At 43.8% G+C, this 24,858-nt stretch overlaps 1 protein-coding gene across 5 annotated transcripts in view; it reads right to left on the bottom strand.

Moving 5' to 3' along the window:
* The window catches only part of CFAP46 (cilia and flagella associated protein 46), a 211,128-nt gene that overhangs the window by 58,987 nt on the left and 127,283 nt on the right, over window positions 1–24,858 (bottom strand). For all 5 annotated transcript variants that reach the window (XM_083149297.1, XM_083149298.1, XM_083149295.1 and 2 more), the window contains 4 exons: window positions 12,469–12,601; window positions 4,633–4,830; window positions 2,923–3,111; window positions 848–961 (listed from right to left, as the gene is read on the bottom strand). In XM_083149297.1, coding sequence (XP_083005423.1) covers window positions 848–961; window positions 2,923–3,111; window positions 4,633–4,830; window positions 12,469–12,601 — 634 coding nt within the window. The remainder of the gene's footprint in view (window positions 1–847; window positions 962–2,922; window positions 3,112–4,632; window positions 4,831–12,468; window positions 12,602–24,858) is intronic.

The following is a 24,858-nucleotide window of genomic DNA, read 5'->3' on the forward strand; positions in this document are numbered from 1 at the left end:
GACAGATCTGCACAGCAAAAAGGATCATACCAACTCTCATGGAGGGCGGGATGTATTAACATACATCGCCACCCTTCGCACTGCAGCCGCCGCGATGCTGCCGCATATGTACTAACATATGCGGCCAGCATCGGGTTGCGGTGACGGAGACCCCTGCGATACCTGTGATGTGGGCTGCGGGGGTCTCCGTCACCTCCCGGCAGCTGGCAGCGTCCCCCTGCGTCTCCTCCTCCCCCCTGAAGCCGGATGTCCTCCCGGCTGTCACACCAGGGGGAGGAGGAGATTTTGGAGGAGGGGGCGCAGACGTCGTACGGCGGGAGGCGAAGCGAAAGAAGCCCATAGGCTTCTATAGGGTATCGCCACCCAGGGGGTGGCGATACCCAGCCTTGCGAAAACGGGGCGGACGGGGATTGATACATAGGAAAATGCCGTAAAATGGGGGTTTTACGGCATTTTCCCTTTAGTAAATCTCGCCCGGAACGTCTGGGAGACAACCGACTTTACGGGTAGTCCCACAGACTTCTTAGTAAAGTGGGAAAAATGGTCAAAGACTTCAAAGAAATACCAACAATCTCAGGTCATAGGAGTTGTTGGGGCCATACAACAACGTCATTTTGGTCCTTCCTTTTCCTCTTGGACATGTGATTCCCTGGGATTATGGGATTATGCCATGGAGGGGGCTGGATTTAATGGAAAAAACAAACCCTTGCCTCCTCAGGGGACAGCTACCACTAGGAGGAGGTAAAGAAATGGTGGTGGTGGTGGTGTGTGTGGGGGGGGGGGGGGGTCAGGATGCAGTGACAATGGGGGAAATGTCTCTCTTTCCTTACATATAGTATATTATTACCTTCAATTCAAGCATTTTTTTCATTAATTCATCTAGCTTTTTAACTTGCTGTGTGTTTGCATCAGGCCCCTCTATGTCTTTATCGCCAGTGGATCCCGCAGCCTTTCTTTCATCCTAGAAGACATGTGTAAAATTGCAATAAACAATTTAAACCCAAAAGTTGTTTTAAGTCTGCTTTGAAGGATTAGCTTGCAGCTATATATTGTATCAGAGAGGATTGGAAACATCCAGATGTATCCAGTATTTATCAGCAGGCAACAGGAATGCAATGCAAGTACAGTATTACTAACAGACAATTGTTTGAAGGGCTTTTTAAACTGGTTATTAGTACAAATAAAATACAAAGCTATTTACATTATTGTAATTCATTCTAAAATTCAACTTTAAAATATAAAGACAGAAAAGAAGTGAAAAAAAATGGTCAAGTCAGAATTTGTGGTATCCAGAGAAATGGGCTAGATCTATTCCCCCCCCACCCCCACCCCAGGAAACCCAAAAAGGAACCACTTACAGGACACCAAGGGTCAGATTTGTATAGGGGTTAGTTGTCAGACCCGCCACTCATCAGCAGCTTGGACATCCAGTTGTAAACGCAATTAGAAGTAAATGCTGAACCAGACTGATTTATTATTTATTTCTATTGGTGTTTTAAATCCATCTGTCAAAGCAACTGGTAATCGGCAGATCAAACAACCAGTTCTTTAGAAAATCTATAACAAAGCAAGAATGTAATATCCTTTCAATATGTAATTTAAGCATTTTGAAAGAATTTTCCTAGGTGTTACAAACACCATGTGTAAAAAAACAGAGATTTAAAAACACTAGTTGCCTCAAACCACAGGCCTGATCCTTCACATGCTTAGAATACAACTCACTTTATGCAATAGGCTAAGGGGGAAATTTCATAGTTTGTATTTTCAGGAGCCAAAAACTTGTTGGAAACCACTGTAAGTTTTCAGCAAGTTCCGAGTTTTAGACTGACTCAGGAACCTTATGACACTGTGTGACAGCTAAGAAGCTGCATTTGCCTGCTTTACATTATGTATGCTGGAAATACACTATTTGTTTTAAGAAGATGAAAGTGTATGGTCTACCCCCAACTCTCTCATTAACAGCAATAAGCATAACCAGCGAGTTCTAGTGGATCTACAGAGGGGAGAACCACAGTATCCTCCACACCATGACTCCACCAACCCTAGGCCAGTTGGCTCCATTATAGGTTTCCTAAGGGAAGCGGAGGCCTGCAAGAAAAAGGAAACCCATCCAACTGGGTCCAACCACTTTTAGCACTAATACTGTAGCATTAAGGCTCATCTTCATACAGCAGGGGCTTTGGGTATAGAATAAATCATTAATCAAAGCCACTTGTCCCTTTTTGGGATTCCACTCTCGTACACTCATCATAGGCATGAATAGGCTACTTTGATTGGTCAGAAGACTGGAACTTTATGACTAATGAATGTGGCCCTAGTTATTCTTATGGTCTACTCTGCAATGTGGTATATCATAGCGATAAGCTATTTAACGGGAGTGGAGGCACTTCGATGGTCTAAACCAGGTATGGGGGAACCTTTGGCCCTCCAGCTGTTGTTGAACTACATAACCCAGTAAGACCTGCTACAGTTTTGCTATTTAGCCATGCTTAAACTGTTGCAGGGCATGTTGGGATGCGTAGTTATACAGCAGCTGGAGAGCCAAAGGTTCCCCATCCCTGGTCTAAACAGTAACAAAGATGAGCATGTTTTAATGTCATATTTGGTACGCAGCTCCCTAACACTATATTTAGAACACGCTACATTTTTTAAATAAATTACATTATTAGGCTCCTCTTTCCTCTCACTCTTTATCCTTTATAAACCCAAGCACCGGATAAATAATGGCTGCATGAAAACCCTAAGCCTCCCTTAAATATCATAGTCATTATTTAAACTGATCTGCACTACTATGCTCCATGTCCCTTTACACTATACTGTTTTATGATGACCGTTTTCTAATTGAGATAAATGAACTCTAGTAAGATGTTAAACCCATATACTTTTCATTAATGGCAAACATGAAACAACTAATATACATACCAAGCAGCATTCCTTCCAGAACATGTCTGGATTAAGGGGGTCGACTCTAAAGCACAGCAAACGGATGCATCTTCCAGCTAAGTACAAACACTTTGCTTTCAAATCATTATAGCCACCGGTTAGGGTCAAAGCACTGACCAAGTGAGCCAGGGCTGCCGAGGCCACAGTACGGCCGAGTGTGTTCCACTCCTGTAAGAAGTAAGGCGTCATTTACAACAGAAGACAGGCCAGCAGTTAATGTATTACATACACACCGCAATTTCCTATATATACCACTATCCACTAGCTGTAAGCAAGTTTAATATATGATATTCATAACATGGTATATATCATATGTATATATTTATGGGAAAGGGGCTGGGATGGCTATCGGCATGTCTGCCAGTGATTGATATCATTGATTGTGGCATAAACCATAGACAACTATTCTGTACAATTATCAGTGTTTTCATACTAATGCAGCAAAATATTGTGTTGAGAGTCATGGAATGTGCGAGGGCGTATAGCTCACAGACACTGTCTAGTTAGAGAGTCAAGTAGGTCGACACCAAAAGTTAAACATACATAAGTTAGACATTGCCAAAAGTTAGACATGCATTATTTAGACAATGACAAAAAGTTAGACATGCACTAGTTAAACATTGACAAAAGTTAGACATTGACAAAAGTTAGACATGCATTAGTTAGACAATGACAAAAGTTAGACATGCATTAGTTAACTATTGCCAAAAGTTAGACATGCATTAGTTAGATATTGCCAAAAGGTAGACATGCATTAGATATTGCCAAAAGTTAGACATGCATAAATTAGACATTGCCAAAAGTTAGACATGCATTACTTAGACAATGACAAAAAGTTAGACATGCATTAGTTAGACATTGATAAAAGTTAGACATGCATTAGTTAGACAATGACAAATATTACACATGCATAAGTTAGATATTGAAAAAAGTTAGACATGCATTAGTTAAACATTGACAAAAGTTAGACATGCATTAGTTAGACATTGACGACAAAAGTTAGATATGCATTAGATCAACAGTGACAAAAGTAATGACACAAGTAAAATGTCGACATGGAAAATCAATATGTGTACATGGGCACCGTATAAGTGTACTGCTGCGCTCGTCATGGTGCCAAGTGCCCTATTCTATGCTCCTTCAATGCCCACTGGGATGGTAAAGTATGAACAAGTCAGTTTGAAAACAAGTTGGTTGTAGGCATATTGAGTAACTTTTGTCAACGTCTAACTAATGCATGTATAACTTTGTCCATGTCTAATTAATGCATGTCTAACTTTTGGTGTCGACCTATTGGCTGTCTGACTAGACATTGTCTGTCAGACGTCTAGATCCTGTGCAAGGCTGCTGGTTAAAAGCACAAAAAGATAGGGACTGGGACGCGCGTGCGTCTCATGCGCACGCGCGTCCCAGTATCACGGCGGTTGGGCAACGTCTCCCTGCCCGTCTGCGCTTGAGGGAGACGCTGCCCAGTTCGAAGGGGGGTCGGGACGGCGAGGGGGACCGGCGGCGACTGCGGGGGAGGCGGCGGGGACCAGCGGCAGGCTCCGTTGCCGGCTCCATCTGTATATCAGGGATTTCGGGCATAATTTTGCCTAGTTACAGACAAGTTTTATTTTAAAACCAATTAGTAAATTAGTTGAACAAGCATGAGGACTAGATCAATGTACCACAATGAAGCGCGCACACCTGATCAATAGAGTTATAGTCAGGCGTAGCTCGGACAAAGTCTTCCACAAAGACACGGAGCTCGCCTTTGCTTTTCTTCTCTTGTAACTTCTTGTTCTCCTCTATGGTGATGAGCTGGATTATTTCCAATGAGAGTTCAGCAAAATCAAGCTTCATTTTCGCAAGTTTCCTCTGCACTGGCAAACTGATACCCCCTGCCTGCAAAGCAAATGAGATCATGATGCAGTGCAATCCACAATGTCTAAAGAAGGCTTAACACGCTCTGCAATGATCAGGGGGAAATAAAAAACATATTAAATACGGAAAATGCATTAGATGTCATGGACTTGTATGGTGGTTATTAAACAATCTTTATAAATTCAGTAAATAATTATTTAGAAAAGGATTGTCCAATATGAGACCTGAGGGCAAGATATAGTTTTGCTGAAATCGTTCATGTATTGCATGTTGTTCATGCTGTTTATTATATGGTATTTGCATTCTATACCTACATTATACTGTTTTATATAATCATTAATAGCATGTAGTGCTAAGTGTAATGTTTTGTTAGGATAATTTGAATGTTAAAGGTATAGTAACATGAAAGGTATGGTAACCAATCACATTGTTAATATATGCATATCATTTTTTTGGGCAACTTCAGCTGTGCTACTGCTGACGCCACTGTAGTCTGGAGGGTATTACAAAAATGGGAGCAGCGTGTGCGGTGTGGCCCCCCTGGGACTCAGGGCCCTCCATGCACCGTACAATTCTGACTACACTAAATGGAAACACCCAGACAAGATGTTCTCTATCCACATGTAGAGAAGGAGTTATGTCCAGTTATATATATACCTGCATACCTAGATCAGAACTACCCTTACAGAAAATAGGGCCTCAATATATATTAAAAGAGAACAATTTCAAGCTCAGGAAATTCCAGACCATTAAGCCTGCAATGTATGTCGGGTGATATATTTCAAATAATAATTAGACTGGGATTTTTTATTGAGGGATAGAGCAGTAATGCCAGAATGATTGGATAGCTTTAAAATTGACTGGAGTCTGTTCTTACAAGAAATGATAGTGATAGTTTCTATTAAGCAATTAGTGTGATTGACTGTCTATTGTATTGAGTAAGGAATTAATTACTTCCAAATGTAGGAACAAAGTAATTATGTTTCTGGGAGGTTTTATCCTGCCTTCTCAGCACCTAAGGAGCCCATACACGCTCCGTTGTGGTCCGGCTCCGTTCTGTACTATGCGATGCGCGCTCCTGCGCATCATATAGTACGGTACAAAAAGTATGTGCTGCACATACTTTTTGTACTAGCTACACATCGTATCGGATCGCAGTGCATGCACAATGCATGCACAATGCATGCGATCCGATACGATGTGTACTTTAAAAGTACATAACGGAGCCGCAAAACGGAGCACTTATGGGCTCCTCTACAGTTTTTCTAAGTCAAATTGATTACACTTCTGACTTTTTTAACATAATTTCTAAATATTGAATCTACACTAATGCTGTGTAATCGCCGGGTGCGCGCTCCCGTTTTCATTCCCTTTCTAATCGCTGTTCGCAGGAGCTTGCTCATGCGACCAGCCATCTCTGGTCGCTGATGAAAAGGAGACACTGAGCAATATATTGCTCAGTAATATATTGCAAGCAATATATTGCTAGCAATATATCTCCCCCCCCCCCCCCCGTGTGTACGCACCATTAGTTGTGTATTCCCACACCTTGGAAATATGTAGATTCTTTGAGCTAAATTGCCTATGACAGCCAACACTATAGGTTATCTATCAATCTGTCTGACTGTCTATCATCTATCCAGTGATGACGATGGTTAGTGAAGGGAATACACGTGCTATGGGGCTCTGTTGCATCAGGGGCCAATGGGTATATCAAACAACTCTAGCAGTGAGCCCTATGAAAGGAAGATCACCAGTTTTGAGGTGAAAGGAAAAACCTACAAAATCCACGACTTCATCACTTGCCATTCCCGAAATGTGGTGTATCTTTTAGAGTGTAAGTGTAAACAAATATATATTGGCAAAACAACCAGGAACCTCAAACTTAGATCCGCAGAACACATATACAATATAAGGAAGGGTCTGGCGACACATTTTCTGTCAGACCACTTTCTTAAAAAGCATAGAAAATGCGAAAATGGAATCAAAAGATTCATAGGAATACAACAAGTGAATACCAATTGGAAGAGTAGGGATCTGGAGTGTAGACTAGCCAAAAGTGAGATGCGGTGGATCTTCACTCTGGATACCCTGCTCCCCAATGGTCACAATGCGGACTTTGAATTAAAGTGGTTCCTGGAATAAATATGTTACACATTTTAAAAAATCATTTAAAAACTTTTTTAACTTGTAATTTTAAATTTGCATTTTTTAACTTGTATATTTTACTCATAAAAATTTTTATTTCTCCTATTTCCATGTATGTACCATGAAAAACCATCTAAGAGGATCCTGATCAGCTTCATGTCTCCTGGTATAGGGATGGACAATGCCGGAAAGAAGTACGGCATAGCTAAAAGGTTTGGGAGACGGAAGCTAGGGAAAAACCTCCTTGTATGCCCACAGTTAAAATGGCGCAAGAAGTAAATACATCATCAATGAGAGCAAATCCACAGCCGGAAGTCAAAAACCGGAAGCGGAAGTGCCGCAAATACCGGGTGGAACGCAAACCGGAAGTGACACAGGACCCGGTGAACCGCAAAACCGGAAGTGATGTAACGGACGCCACTTCCGGCCCAGCTTTTTGGCGGGAAAATGCGCCATTTTGTTGAGGAGTGGCCACTAATAGAAAGTGGTATAAATATGGATTCCAGGACAGTAATCTTTCATCCAAGCCTGATGAAGGAGAAATATATCTCCGAAACGCGTTGCTATTTGGAGGACGGTTGGAGATACATGCACTGAAAGCACGGACACTTTACCTGCACCAGCACTTTTCTGGACCCTAAGCTACCTGCGGTGGCGCCGGGCATCACTGCTCGGCACCTGCATTCTTTGCCTTGTGGCATAAGTCCACCGCAGCACCATTATTGGGTGAGGTCCCTTTAGATTTGAATGTGCCAGAATTTAATCTGAAATAAGTGTACCCAAGCTTTTTAAAGTGTATTATCCCATGTCATGTAAATATTTTTATGCATCTTTTTGTGAATTTTATATGTATTAATAAATTTATTGTGAACATCGTGTATCACCTCAGCGCCTATCTTTCATATTCTACTCTATTTTGATATCAAACAACTCAGCAACCGTGCCCTCGGCGCAGCTGCCTCTGGCAGATGATGCACATCCCCGGACCCTGCAAAGCATGCACCACCTGCTGCTGATCTCCATAGCGCTGCTTGTGCTGCTGGCAGCACCCCTGCCCGGCTCGGCAGCCCAGTGCTTTGTCAATATTATCTTTATAATAGATTTCAAATCTTTTTTTGGGATGTATGTATGTACAGTATGTATGCCTGAGGGAGCAATGTATGGATGTATGAGGGAGGCATAGATACCTTTGAAGATATTGCTATGGGGCCCCACAATGTTCTTATTACAACCCTGTATCTATCTATCTATCTATCTATCTATCTATCTAATGCACTCACCAAGTGAACATTCAAAATTTAAGAACTTACAATATCCACACCACAATGCTGACAGTTATGTCAACATTGTTCATATGTCACCATGGAACCCGTCATGGACATGTCAACATCTGCAAAATGCTTCTATATTTCCAATGTCAACATGTGAAGCGTGGACATTCTGCAGGGAGCGGAGGGCTTGGGTGAAGTAGTGGGACTAAAGGGTTAAGTTACTGGAAGTCTTCATCACCTGACCACCGGATCTGGAAGCTACCAGCAAAGCCACCAGAGATCCAATACCATGTAGGTGACATTATGGCCTTGTAAACATTCTCTTGTCAACATTACAGTATGTTATGTTTGCTATCTCTGTAGTTAATCTTAGTACGGAGCTGGACACCGTATCGTGCAACTTGTATGTAGTGTTTCACAGCATTGGAAATGTATTCTCAGTATTAAGAAGAAGCTTTTCTATAACATAAATTGTCATTATTAAAAAATGATGAATCCCCTCTGAGTTCTGCTCAACAGGCCCAGTCACCAAGACTAACTATCCAAGGATCATTGCTTGACCCTGGGGCAATACATGGAAATGAAAGTGTAAATTCCTGTTATTCACTGAGCTGTAACTTATGGCCACAGATTGGAACCACACAGATATGGAAAAAGCTGATCGAGACTTACAGAGAACATATATCAAAGACAAACCATATCCGAGCTCAGTCTTTCAGGTTTTGGGGCTAGAGAACAATGTGTTGCTGATTTGATGGCGGAAAAGGACCGTTTGCCTGCCCTTTTATGGTATGGTTATTATGGTTAGGGTATAGAGTTGAACTAGGGCATAGGTTCACAAATGCGGTCTTCAAGGCATCACAACGGTGCAGGTTTTACAGTAAGTATATCCATGCTTGATCACAGGTGACAAATCTAGTACCTCAATCAATTTGATTTAACCATCTGTGCTCAGCTATGAATATACTTAAAACCTGGATCATTGGGGTGCCTTGAGGACCACGTTTAGGAACCTCTGGACTAGGTCTTCTGTTAAAGCGGGGGTGGCCAACCCATGTCTCTTGAGCCGAATGTGGCTCTTTACATAATTAGATGCGGCTCCCGTGGCACTGCTGCTTGCTTTCTCTGACTATGGCACCCCCCACCCCCCCATCCCCCCAAGCTGACACGCCGCTGAGGTTTCTTTTACCTCGGCTGTCAGCTCTTCCGGCTGCTCATTGAGCTGATACACTGCTGAGCTCGTTAACAGCGGCTGTCTGCTCTTATATCTGCCACCCATTGCTCTGACACACTGCTGAGTTCCCTGGTGAGACAGCTTGACAAACCCAACTCTCTTGCTTGTATGAAATGATAAATGGAGGATGATGTTAGTGGCCATCTTTCTTTCAGCTCCTCAGTGGTGTGTTTATGCTGCTCTCTCCAGTGCTTCACCCTATTGGACCAGCTTCTTTCCTAGACATGTAAGTTATATCAGTCACTAGTGGTGGGGACTGATTCAGCTGTAGGCTTATCCTGCTATGGAGTACTGCAAGAATAATATAGTAATGTCTCATTTGGCATATTGTAGTGTTTAAATGGGTTGCTCAGATTAAAATAAATGTGTCACAAGATGTTATAAATACATTAAATGGGCTGCTGGTTTAAAATAAAGATGATAATAAGCATAAATGTGCTGCTAGTTTGAAGCTGAGGTGTCACAAGATGGTTTTAAATAGCATAAATGTGCTGATTGTAGCTAGGCCACAACCCATTTACAAATTGAGCATGGCATTGTGGGATCTAGGCCACACCCATTGTTTTTTATGCATGGTGTCGGCTTTTTGTCTTAACAAAACATATTTTTTGGCTCATTGCCTCTGATTGGATGCCCACCCCTGTACTAAGCTGTCTCTTACAATTTCCCTACCCCCTGAGTGTATGACATACCACAGAGGGGGCATGTCCTAAGCGGCCTCTTACAGTGACCAGCTCCCTTAGCGCATGACCTACTGCAGAGCGGGCATGTCATAAGCCATCTCATACAATGACCCGCCCCTGAGTGTATGACATACCACAGAGGGGCATGTCCTAAGCTGTCTCTTACAATGGCCCTGCCACCTAAATGTATGGCATACCACAGAGGGGGCATGTCCTAAGCTGTCTCTTACAGTGTCCCGCCCCGAGTAAATGACATACCACAGAGGAGGCATGTCCTAAGCTGTTACAAGGGCTCGCCCAATGAGCGTATGACATACTACATCATGTCCTAAGCTGTCTCTTACAGTGGATCCACCCCCTGAGAGCTTGACATACCACAGATGGGGCATGTCCTAAGCTGTCTCTTACAGTGGCCCCACCCGCTGAACACATGACATACCACAGATAGGTAATTTCCTAAGCTGTCTCTTACATGGCCCCACCCGCTGAACGCATGACATACCGCAGAGGGGCGGGCTGCCAGGCTCTGGAAGTGCAGCAGTGCCCGAAGTGTACTGTGGACGCTCCACTTGTAAAGACTGCATTGTGTGCACATAGAGCATCTAAAGGATGCCCCAGGGGGCACAGAGCTAGCCAGAAGCCAGGACCATGGGGTAGCGATGGTGCTGCCCACAGGGCTCTGTGCTCTGTATGGCGGTTCTGCTTGTACCCCTCTAGTTATGTCCCTGGTCCCATCTGTTTCGTGCTTAATTGAAGCCAGGATCCCACTGCAAGACGCAGAGGGATGGAGCAGGGGTGGAGTGAGGGGACCCTGTATATGCTGGTCTGTTTAATACCAGATTACCCAATACTATCCTCCTGATCTTTATGTTTTTATGTTTGGAAATGTCATTTAATACTATGTTATTTTTCGCAGAATTGTATGAACATTTCCTATATTTTTAATTACACTTTTTGGTTAATGTCTTAATAATCTTTATGCAAACCCTCCTCCAAACATCAACAAAAATATCTTTACAAGATTTATGTGTTCATTGTTCTGTTAAAAAATGTGTCATTCTTCTTATGTGTTCTGTTGCTAAGGATGCAGATTGGATTTATATAAACGGTCTTCGGCAAAATAACACAAACACTTTGAAAACTGTAATGAACCCAAAAAATATATGTTATGGTAAGACAAAGAGCCGATCCCATGCAAAAAAAATGGGTGTGGCCTAGATCCCACCATGCCATGCTCAATTTGTAAATGGGTTGTGGCCTAGCTACAATCAGCACATTTATGCTATATAAAACCATCTTGTGACACCTCAGCTTCAAACTAGCAGCACATGTATGCTTATTATCATCTTTATTTTAAACAAGAAGCCCATTTAATGTATTTATAACATCTTGTGAAACATTTATTTTAATCTGAGAAACCCATTTAAGCGCTACAAAATGCCAAATAAGGCATTACTATATTATTCTTGCAGTTCTCCATAGCAGGATAAGCCTACAGCTGAATCAGTCCCCACCACTACTGACTGATATAACTTACAAGCCTAGGAAAGAAGATTGTCCAGTAGGGTGAAGCACTGGAGAGAGCAGCATAAACACACCACTGAGGAGCTGAAATAAAGATGGCCACTAACATCATCCTCCTTCTCATCTGCTTTTATCATTTCATACAAGCAAGAGAGTTGGGTTGCCAAGGTGGGAAAGGCAAACCCAGCCCTCCTGTCTCACCAGAGAACTCTGCAGTGTGTCAGTGCAATGGGTGGCAGATGGAAGAGCTGACAGCCTCTGTTAAAAGATAGCTCAGTGGTGTGTTAGCGCAACAGGGGGCAGCTGGAAGAGCTGACAGCTGCGGGTAATAGAATCCTCAGCGCGTGTCAGTGTGACGAGGCAGCTGGAGGAGCTGCCAACCACTGTAAACAGAGGCTACAGTGATTGTGTGCTACCCCACTGTGTGCTGGCTCTGGCACCACTACCGATTGCCTCCTCTGACTGTGCCACAGTCAGAGGAGGCAAACGGCAGTGCCACGGGAGCGGGAACCACATGTAAATCAAGAAAAGAGCCACAAGCGGCTCAAGAGCACCCTTTGCGGTATGTCATGCACTCAGGGAGCAGGGCAATTGTAAGGACAATATATAAAAGAGATAAGGTCCATTAGTTCTTGATACCAAAACATGTCTCCTTACATTGCAGTAAAGGTCTTCTATAGCTTTTTTTCTTTTTTTAAATACATGATACTGTAAAACTATTGCAATGTATTTTCAATGGTTTGCTAATAATAATTAATATAAACATGTCAAATCGAAAAGCTTAAAGAGAAACATTTACCTCAGTATAGGAAGAGATTTCAATCTTGTACTTTATATGTTCAACCACACGGATTGCTTGCTCTCCTATAATATATGCATCCAGGTAGTAACCATGTTTCCGTTCCTCATCCTCTACCGTGCTTGCAAGGATCCTTCAAGAGAATGAAGAACCAGACATAAGTGCAGGGATAAATGAGGAGTAGAAATAAGGTGGACAGAAAGATAATGTGTAATAAATATATGATCGAGATGAATAAAACATCTTCACTCATTAAATCTTTTGTATAAAACATCCCTGTAAAACACCATTTTATGACCCAGTTGATAAAAAAAAAAAAAAAAAATATGGTATTATAATATTTGACTGGACCTATTATAGGGGGTGTCCCTCACAAGATTAGTTTATTTGCAGATTATTGTTTTGCTATGTCTTCACGATCCGGAATCCTCTCTTCCTCACTTACCGTATATACTCGAGTGTAAGTCGACCCGAATATAAGCTGAGGCTCCTAAATTGACCACAAAAAAATGGGAAAACTTATTGACCTGAGTATAAGCCTAGGGTGAGAAATGCAAAGGGTCTAGGGGCACACTGAGACACACTGTACAGGGTCTAGGGGCAAGTCCCCCTCTCCCTTCATCCCATGATCCCATAATTGCAGCTGGGTCTCCTGTCATTTTAGTTCCCCAGCTGGCAGGAATCTTACAGGATGAGCAGCCAAGTACAGGGTGTGACAGGAAGGGAAGTGTAATATGTAATTACAGTCCATATATAGGGAGGCACTAATCAGGAAGAGATGAGAGGGTACCAGGTAATTGGGGCTGCGTGACTGCTGCAGAGCTGATGCTGCATGTGGTATGGATGTGCTGCATGTGGTATGGATGCGCTGCATGTATTCTGCACTCACCATGGCAGCTCATGAGCCCCAGTGCCGGAGCCCTTGCTTCCCGATACCGACTGCTCCTTACTCTCCTGCCCGGCGGCACTTGGCGTGTCCTCCATTTCTGCCTCCATGCTAGTTTCTGGCCAGTGCGACAGCAGCACAGAGGCTGCAACATCATCAGCCTCTGCCAGGCCCCAGCGTCACCAGCTCTGACTGAAGGACCAATTACCGTATACACCTGAGTATAAGCCGAGGGGGTACTTTTTCAGCATAAAAAAATGTGCTGAAAAAGTCGGCTTATACTCGAGTATATACGGTACATACTATTGTTGACACTTACTCAAATTTATCGTATTACAAATTGAATACTACTAAGACTGAAGCACTCCCAATTGATATACAGGAAGCTATGGTCAACCGTATGAAGAAGAAATATATATGGAAAGTTAAGTCGATTAAGTATCTGGGAATTAATCTAGCTAGAGATAGTGATATTTTGGAATTAAAAGAATGGATGCTGCAGGAGGTCTCCTGGGTAGGGTGCATAGCTGCCACAAAAATGATACTCTTGACCAAGTTAATACAAATGATTAATGTCATCCTAAAAATGTAAAAATGGAGAGGCGCAAATCCTAAAATAGCGAAAAACCACTTTTGCTAAAACTGAAGGCAGCCTAGTGGGACGCGGTGGTATGGTTCAGTGTCCATGTCAACACAACATGTGCCGACAGGCGGTATTTCATGCCCTACCATCCACTAGTAGCGTAGCGAGGCACCGTGCCATGCGAGGGGACGCGGTGCTACGTTTTAGTGTTTATGTTGACTGTGTTGACATTCGGGTGAAAAAGACAAAAAAAGTTGACTTTTTCACTGTCGACCTTACCCATATCGACCGAATGACCCTGGTGACTTAATGACTGTGTCAACCTAACCCATGTCGACCTTTCTGCATGTTGACCTTAAGTCATGTCGACCTTAAGCCATGTTGACCTAGTGGTGTCGAACTAATGCTTGTCGACCTACTTTCTGGTGACCTAATGATCCATACCCTGACACGAGATGCATGGTGCCAGTGAGCCAACAAGTCCCAGACAGCTCTGCTGGTGCCGGGCAACTTTTTGGCATATTTTTATCCAAAAGTGCATTTTAGACAAATTATGATGTGACTAGGAATCACTAGAATACATGGTTAATTTGATATGTGATACTTGTATGTACTATGGAAGTCGAGTTACACACACGCCATTTTAGGATAGTATGGCCGCCATTTTGGTTCGCAGAGTTGCGCAAATAAAGTTTCCATACCCGAGAATGTGTGACAAAGTGGACCAGAAGAGTAGCCATACTATCACACATAAATTCATAAATACATACTGACACTAAGTAAAATATAGTTAAAGGTTTAGAACGCCACACATAGCTTAGTTAGCCCTGCATACATCTGTCTGCATCGTGTTTAGTATCGTTCCGTTCCGTTCATTGTGCGAAGTATTCCGGTCATTGCGAATATTTCGCAACATACACGACTCAATAGTTATGGACATAATCCATATTCCAGGGACAGTTTCTGTTGAAAGAATGTAACAAAGAAATCCAGATGAAACCAGTTCTTATCACTGCTGACGCCGAAACCACCGAACAAAGGACTCTTAAAGTTCACTCCCCTGGACCTAGCCAAACCAGGTGTATCAGCTTACCCCCCAATCACAGCTGACCTGACATTCGACCTCTGGCCAATGAAAACGGCCTTTGACCTCCCCTTTCTGACCCTATAAGATAGGCGACCCAGAGCAGCCAAAGTCTCTTCGGCACATCTACCTTTCCCTGACTGTCCACCGGGCTATAGTTCATTCCTGAACGATAGCGAGCTCTGACCGGACTACACTTCGCATATTTGATGAGAACGGTAACGGTTGCATTAACGGTATTTATCCTTATTGTATTGGTTGGCTGATTGTGTCTTGTATCTGTTTTCTTTCCCTTTAGCAGAGTCTGTTTAGTATTCATTGTTAGTATATTGTATTACTTGTTATACCTGTTTATTCTTATTTCTGTAACCCCCTTTTGTCCATTAGGGACTTAAATACAACCTTTTTACGGAGTTCTTATCTCCTTATTTCTATACAGTGGTCGTGTCTGTTTATTCGCATAATAGCGATAAGGTATATTGCGGACACATATTCGCAGATTAGAGACAAAGTACTGCGAAGGAATCTCTGATTAAGGTATTGGTTCTTGGTGTACAATAATACAATAAAAGGTACGCTACGCTTTGTACGCACGTAGTTAGGTATAAAGGGTACGTTGGTTGCGGACTTATTACGTAACCAGCGCTTTTCACTTATTGTCTCTCTGGTCATATTTAATCGCCATTAACAATTGAGGGCTCGTCCGTCCGCTCCACAGTCCAGAACTCAGTACCAGGCGTGCGGCTCGACCTATACCAGCAAAAGGGTGGAAGTATTTATTTGTTTCCATTGCTGGATAGGCCGAGTCCGCGGCGGTGCGGGGTTCGGGAAGTGCTAGCGCTGAACCCGGAGTACAATAAGTGAAAGCCACGTGTTTTAAAGCATATCATACCTAAGTGTTTAGTAAACTGTACTTCTGCCTGCCACAAGTAGTTTAACGGGGTATAGTGTCTTAGGCTGCTTGTTTATTATAGTATATGTACCACGTGCGATAAGGTTCGCACACGTGGAGTCTGTGTTTATTATAGTACATAGAGGATCCCCTCTGTGCAAAACTATAACTTTTATTGTTAGTTACTGCAAAACCAGAGACTCCGCCACGTGGCGACAAGCCCTGGGCCTTTTGCAGTAACGTAAAGCGTCTATTGTGTATTACGCAAGGTGCGCGCGCACGTGCCCATATCGGGAAATTTTCGCATCTTTGTACGTGATTTACGGATTAAGTGCGGGATTTATTTCGCATCTTGATACGTAACTTTCGGACGGAGTTAAGGGATTTATTCCACATTTAGGCGCAATTACTGCGTATAGCGAAACCCGAGTGCAACCTTGCAAATACACTATAGAACACGTGGGTGGCCGATTCACCGGCGGCCTGTGAACAGCGCATGTACACACGTGGCTGTTCATTGGTACTGCACATGCAGCACACATAGGAACTCAAAGGTGAACAGTATTGAACCACTAGCTTTATTTAAACAGTATAGCAATATACTGTGGATAAGGTGGTGATTAAATAAAGAGAAAATAAGTTTTTTCTTTTGTTCATTTTCTCATAAGCAAGCAACTCAAGCATTATTTTAATAGATTCCTATAGCGTATTATAAGGGATTTATACCTGCATAAGTATCTAGTGAAAAGCTATCAGCCTGGGAAGATTTTCTGTACAGAAATATTTCAAATATATGCATAAGACCAAGGTGTAACCAGCGCCCAGTGTGAAAAATAACTGAGGCGAACGGGTGTGTGACGACACGACTCAAGCGCAGTGTAGCCAGTGTAGGACAGTCCAGTTAGGACCGGGTTCACGTGACGACGTGCCCATAGGAACTGCCCCTTCCGTGGAACTACCTATTTTGATCCACTGGGAGGGTACAAGTGATACATCGGAACCCAGTGATCCGATTAGCTACTTTAGAAATACCAGTTTTTGGGGGTACAGGAAAAACAAGTTTTGCTGTGCCCTGGAAAAACTGCCGCACCTTGCAAGTTGGCTAGCAGTTCGCTACTAGTTGAAAGACTTGGTGATTGAGTACATTACCTCGCATAGTGGGCTTCACGCTTGATTGCGGAATAGTGCCATTTTGTGGAGAAGGAGTGATTTGGGAGTGACTCACTGATAAACGGCCCTCCGGTTTCTGCTAGCTGTGAACGTTTATTCCTGTAATTATGGGTAATAACGGGTCACACAGGGATACCGAGTCAGTTAGGGAGGAATCTAGTCGACCCAAAGGGTCGGCGGCTTTCATTATGTGCAGGAAGCACGGTGAACTCGCAGTTGTTTACCAAAATAAATGGAGAAGAATGACACAAGGCAGCAAGTTAGAATTTCCCAGTGTTGGTAGCTTTGATCCAGAAATCTTATCTGCAGTAAAGGATGAAATATGTCTACTCTCCAGTCGTAAGAAGAGAGTGAAGCACATGGAAATTCTTAAATTGTGGCAGAAGGAAGGGCAGGAACAATGGGGAATCAAATGTCTGGCAATACAAGATACAATCAGCCACGATAAAAATGCAACCGTAGCCGCAACCGCTCCCCCACCCCCATATGTGCCGAAGGGGTTAATGACTAATAAGCGAGACCTGAGTAGTAATTTACCTGTTGCTAACTTGTACCCTGTCTTATCCCCTTATAAGGAAACCCGAGAGGAAAACGAGCAGCTGTTGGCACTAGCCGTCTCCCATGCAATTAATATGATTGAGGGAAAAGCTCAACCCGCTGTTGAGGCCCCAGCACAGGAGGAGGAGACGGCTGATGCCAACAGCATAGTATTGGACTCAGGTAATGATGCACCACACAGCACAGACACGGACAACTCCCAAGCAGGTCCCAGTAATGCGAATGTGGTACAAACATATCCTATGCGCACACTGGAGGTTCCCTATGGTAAGGCAGACAGAGAGGGTGTGATACCTACCAGAAAGATGGCCATGCTAAACCCATGGACACGGTTAGAGCTGCGGTCCATCATTTCAGATTTCCCTGATCCTAGGAAAGATCTGACATTATGTCAAAAATTTGTAAGGGATCTGGGAAACTCTGATGAGCCCACCAACAAGGATTGGAGAATCATGTTGAGGGCCTGTCTCCCCACTCACATCGATATCCCGAAATTCATTCAGGATAGTGGATTGAAGGTGGACAAGGAGATAAATGATGAGATCAACCAGGAAAATATACGCCTAATCAACTTGCAGTGTATTTTCCTGCAGCAGTGGAATATAGCAAGATATTCACTATCAAACAAAAAGATAGTGAATCAGCTAGCGAATATTTCAACCGGGCTTTGATGACGGTATCAAAACACACTGGTGTCGCCGATCTTAAGGATAACCCACACCTGAGGGAGATGGTTGTCTCTGTGTTAGTGGAGGGGCTGAGAGAGAAATTGAAGAACAGGGTCCAAACATCATTCCCAAATTGGCGAGGAATGACAGTAGATGCCCTACGGGAATCTGCCGTAGCCCATGACAAACACATATCAAAACACAGGGAAATGCAAACTGACAAACTGATGATGGTTAGCATCCAAGCCCTTACTAATGCCCCAAACAAAGCTGCATACCAACGAAACACCAGGGACACAGATAGAAAGCCAATTATCTGTTACAACTGCAATAGGGAAGGTCACTACGCAGCTCATTGTAGGTCAGGAAACCCCAGGAGTTATCAGACACATAAGCGAGAATGGGAATCTCACAAAGGTGAGACACGAAGATACCCAGCCCCTAGACAATGGGAGGAGACAGACAGGTCACGCAACATGCCTCCTCCCCATCTGATGGCTGACACTGTGCTAAGGGCAACCCAGGTCAGACAATAGGAAACAGGTCATACCTGTATCCTACAGCTAGTTAGATTAACTCAACACCTTAGAGAGGAACCTCAGGTGAAGGTTGATATAGCTGGAGTAAGGCAAACCTTTTTGGTTGATACAGGGGCGGCCAGATCTGTTCTCAACACTCCTCTTCACTTGGGTTTCACTAACCAATCAGTAGCAGCAATTGGGGTAACAGGAAAAATACAACATTACCCACTGACGAAACCAGCAGAGGTTACAATCGGGCCTCTGCATACCAAACACTCTTTTCTGTTGGCTGCAGCGGCCCCGACTAACCTTCTGGGTAGAGATTTACTATGCAAAATGGGATGTGTCATCTATTGCACCCCCGATGGGGTATTCCTGGACACTCCTAAAAATCTCACACAAGAAGTGCAAGATATGCTGGATATAGCTGGAGTAAGGCAAACCTTTTTGGTTGATACAGGGGCGGCCAGATCTGTTCTCAACACTCCTCTTCACTTGGGTTTCACTAACCAATCAGTAGCAGCAATTGGGGTAACAGGAAAAATACAACATTACCCACTGACGAAACCAGCAGAGGTTACAATCGGGCCTCTGCATACCAAACACTCTTTTCTGTTGGCTGCAGCGGCCCCGACTAACCTTCTGGGTAGAGATTTACTATGCAAAATGGGATGTGTCATCTATTGCACCCCCGATGGGGTATTCCTGGACACTCCTAAAAATCTTACACAAGAAGTGCAAGATATGCTGGACAGTCCTCAGAGGCTAATGTTGTATTCCACTGTTGTAGAATCAAATCCATCTAGGGTAGCTGAAATTACAGCACAAATACCGAGTTCCCTTTGGACTAAAGATGGACAGGACGCTGGGCTGATGGCAAATGTAGCTCCAGTAGAAATCCGCTTAAAAGAAGGCAGGATAGCCCCAAAAATACCGCAGTACCCTTTAAAACCTGAAGTTGAGCTAGGAGTATTCCCAGTGATCCAACGATTGCTCCAACAGGAAATCCTAGTTAGAACTTCCAGCACGGCCAATAGTCCCATCTTTCCTGTGAAAAAGAGCGGGGGGAGGGGCTACAGACTAGTGCAGGATTTAAGAGGGGTAAACAAAGTAGTTGAGAGCCAATTCCCCGTAGTGCCAAACCCAGCTGTCATCCTAATGCAAATCCCACCTCACTGTACTCATTTCACAGTCATTGATTTGTGTTCAGCGTTCTTCTCCGTCCCTTTGCACCCTGACAGCCAGTATCTGTTCGCCTTTACCTACAGAGGAGTACAGTATACATGGACACGACTCCCCCAGGGATTCATAGACAGCCCCAGCATCTTCTCCCAGGCCTTGCATGATTGTTTACAATCCTTTCAACCCATGAGTGGTTCGATACTGATACAATATGTTGATGACTTATTGTTGTGTTCTGAGTCACTGGAGTCATCAGTGGATGACACTAGACAGCTGCTGATGCATCTCTCAGAGACAGGACATAAAGTATCAAAGGATAAGCTGCAATTATGCCAGACCAGGGTTAAGTATCTGGGCCACTGCCTTACCCAAGGGCTGAGACACCTCACCGACGACAGAATCCAAGCGATTCAGAACATGGTACTGCCACAGACCCAGCATCAGATCCGTACGTTCCTAGGCATGTGTGGATACTGTCGCAATTGGATCCCAGGATTCTCTATTCTGGCATTACCACTACAAGAGATGGTTTCCTCAACTAAGCCAGATCGGGTCTCTCATACTGAGGAATCTGAGCTGGCTTTCGAGGAACTAAAGGTGAGCCTAACAAAGGCCCCAGCACTGGGAATGCCAGATTATGGGAAACCCTTTGAACTGTACGGAACTGAATCAGGTGGGTGTGCGGCAGGAGTACTTGTACAAAAACATGGTGATGCCAACCGACCAATAGCGTACTACAGTGGCCAGCTGGACACAGTAGCACGCTCACTCCCAACTTGCTTACGAAGTGTGGCTGCAATAGCACAACTAGTAAGTAAGAGTGAGGACGTAGTGTTGGGACACGATTTAACTGTTCATGCTCCCCATGCTGTCTCTGCCCTCCTAAATTCTGCCCAAACACGTCATGTGTCCTCAGCACGGTTCACTAAGTGGGAACTGGCGCTGATGGCCCCAGTAAATATTACCATCAAAAGATGCAACACACTAAACCCAGCCACATTCCTTCCTCATGTGCCCTCCAAGGCACAAAGGGTGGAGGGTGATGGGAATGTTGCTGAAAATGGTAAAGCAGAGTTTAGTGAGGGTGAGGACAAACATGATTGCATGACCTATCTGAATCAGACCTTCACAGCACGTCCTAACATAAGCGACAGCCCATTAAGTGAGGTAGACATAACCTTATTCACAGATGGTAGCTGTCATAGACAGACGGACACGGGAGAGCTGTGCACAGGCTACGCGGTAGTAGATGGAGAAGGTATTGTGGAAGCTGAACCCTTGGGACCACCTCACTCAGCACAAGTAGCGGAACTGGTGGCACTGACCAGAGCATGTGAACTGGCCCAGGGAAAAGCAGTTAACATATATACCGACTCCAGATATGCTTTCGGAGTAGTGCATGATTTTGGAGCCCTATGGCGTCTCCGAAATTTCATGACGGCGGCTGGCACACCAGTGGCGCATGCGACATACAATAGGAGACTTCTGGGAGCTATTCAGCTTCCAGACAGAGTGGCTGTTATCAAGTGCAAAGCTCACACATCAGAGAAGGACCCGGTGTCACTTGGTAACAGCCGCGCTGATGAGGCAGCGAAAAGGGCCGCATGCCCTGTAAATATTTTCACCCATCCTACCAACCTTTGTACACTGAACATGGTATCCACATCCAAACTGATAGACATGCAGAATTTGTGTTCCCCACAGGAAAGAGCAGTATGGAAGTCGAAGGGATGTGGCCAAGAGTCTACCGGACTTTGGAGAGATGGACACGGGAAACCAGTGGCCCCCAGGGCATACCTTCCTAGTCTAGCCGAGGCGGCCCATGGGCTGACACATCTTGGGAAGGAAGGTATGTGCAAGCTGGTAAAGGCCTACTGGTGTGCACCAGGGTTCTCTTCTCAAGCAGGTAGAGTGGCAATGTCATGCCTCACCTGTTTGAGGAAGAACGTTGGAAAAGCTATCCCAACAGAGCCATCCCACATCCCTCCTACAGAAGGCCCTTTCCAGGTAATACAAATCGACTTCATACAGTTACCACCCTGTAGAAATTTGAAATATGTATTAGTTTGTGTTGACATGTTTTCCAGCTGGGTGGAGGCTTTCCCCGCTGCCTCCAACACTGCTACCTTTACAGCAAAGAAAATATGTCAGGAGTTTGTCTGTAGGTATGGTATCCCAAAGGTCATTGAGAGTGACAGAGGCACTCATTTCACAGGAGAGGTCTTCCAAATCATGTGTAAACTCCTGGGGATTAATAGTAAACTTCATACTCCATATCGTCCCCAGGCGAGCGCCAAAGTTGAGAGAATGAATGGTACTATTAAGAACAAATTGGGTAAAGTTATGGCTGAAACAGGGTTGTTATGGCCAGAGGCATTGCCTATTGTGCTGTATAGCATTAGGACCACTCCCAGGACTCCGCTCAACTTGTCCCCCTTCGAGATATTGTTTGGTCGGCAGCCACACATCATGATAGACCCACAGGATGATCTCAAATGTAACAATGAGCTAACTGTACAGTATATCCTAAAGCTAAACAAACAGCTAAGGGAGCAACAAAAGCAGCTGAAGTTACTGAACCCTGATATGCCTACCGAGAATTGTCATAATCTTAAACCAGGAGACTTTGTTATGATCCGAAATTTTTTACGCTCAGGTTGTTTGATAGACCGTTGGGAAGGACCGTACCAAGTTTTGTTGACCAGCACTACATCAATTAAAGTCGCAGAGAGAGAGACTTGGATACATTCGTCCCACTGCAAGAAAGCCAGTAACCCAGAATCCCAGTGTACAGAGAGCGAAAGAGAAGAAGTGTCGCTAGAAGCATTGTTTCGGGAACACTGAGAAGCAGCCAAGGTCGAGCAACCTGAGCGAACAAAGGTCCAAGAACAGAGCAAAATAAAAGTCCCCTGGTAGAGATGATGGAAGGACTCCAAGCAACAGGTTCACAGTTATGCATATATTTCTTTGTTTTCTTTCTGTGTTCTTTTCTTCATCCCAAGATACTCGGTGGCTGCCACATTCTAGAGCGATCGGAGCGGAGTTCTGACAGTGTAATAATGGACCCAGATATGGGTGAGGTAGAATCCCTAAACCAGCTTGACACTTTGCCCATGACAGGAGAAGGTAAAAGGTATGAGGGAAACGTAGTTCAAGGGCTATGTGATGAGTTATTGTCTGGTGAGTACTGTGTCTGTAGATATTGTCAACCTAAAATGGAAGAAAAATGCATCCAGCGATGTCAGTCGACAAGTAAGGCAACTACAGGCCAACATCCTTTGAGTGATTACCACTCACTAGTGGGTAAGGTCTTAAACCAAACAGAATGCTGGGTGTGTTCACAAGTGTTACATAAAAGGAGTAGTGTAGGCCTAGTCCCATACCCGCTTAATATTTCAGAGATAAGCGTATTAAATAAGGGGAGGCCATTGGATAAGAGATACCTGTATACCAGGTCCCCTAGTCTTAGATTACACCCATACCAAGTGGATAAATCCCTGGTATGTATGAACTTCTCGAGTTCCAGAGCGATTGGTACTTGGGAAGTGACATGGCATAACCAGACAATAACTTACTCCCAGCGTCCAGATGGAGAGCCTATTGATAAAGAATTGTTGTTTAAAATCCGAACCAGTGGGAGACACTATAAATATGTCTACACGGTGAAGAAAAGTAAAATGATGGCCGGCAGAGTATCAGCCGGCTACTGTAATATGACCCTACAGCCAGAAACTTGTGAGGAACAAGTCAGGGAGCAGGGGACGGGAATGTTCTTATGGATAATGTGTGACAAGATCATGAAATACTCTGTCCCTTATTTTCTCCCTGACGATGTTTATTATATTTGTGGTAGAAGGGCGTACAAATGGCTCTCCATGAACTACGTTGGTATTTGTTATTTAGGCAGAGTGTTACCTGAAGTGATGACCCTCACACATGATGAGATGATGAGCATACACAGAGGTATTTCTCCTCCTTACACTCATACCCATTATGATCAAATCCATAAAAGGGATTTAACAATCAGGAAAGAACCCCTAGCTTCTGAAATGATACACGAGTCATTCGGTATCCAACTTCTCATTGCATTAGATATCACCCATACCGCCAGAGGAGTCATAAATTTTAAATATATACAAGCATTAGCCAGCTTGGTAGATAACATCACTGAGATTTATGATGACACCTTTAGATACACTGGGAAGGAGTTGCAAGCATATAAAAGAGAGCTAGTCCAACATCGGATGGTGCTGAACTATCTGACAGCTATGACAGGAGGATATTGTGTCACCCTCTCTACACAGTTTGGGGTGAAGTGTTGTACATATATCACCAACAATACTGAAGACCCAGAAGAAATCATCGATCATCGGATGGATGAGATTCTTCAGCTTAAATGGGAATTTAGAAGGGAACATAATATCAGCCTGGCAGAAATAGGTAACAAAGTTAGTGAATGGACCTCCTGGTTGAATCCAATGCACTGGTTCTCTGGTTTAGGAAAATGGGCGCAAGGGATCATAGCTAGCATAGGAAAACTCCTTCTCTGTATCGGTGGTGCCATCATAGTCTTTGTGCTATTGTTCAAATGTTTAAAGGTGGTGACCCGGGGAAAGGCAAAACGTACCGAAATCTTGAGTGTAAGAACGAGAGATACAGAGGAAGACCAGGGATTGGTATATGACCCTAGAATCGAAACCACCTCCCTTTAAAGAAACCATATTTTGTGAACGTGTATATGTTGTAACCACCCCTGTTTTTATTTTTATCCCAAAATTGTACATTATCCTTCGTGACCCTGAGTAGATTGTTCGATAAATGCGGCCCATCGTTTATCCATGATCCT

This window comes from Crinia signifera, chromosome 6, assembly GCF_055691185.1.
Source record: "Crinia signifera chromosome 6, ASM5569118v1, whole genome shotgun sequence".
NCBI lineage: Eukaryota > Metazoa > Chordata > Amphibia > Anura > Myobatrachidae > Crinia > Crinia signifera.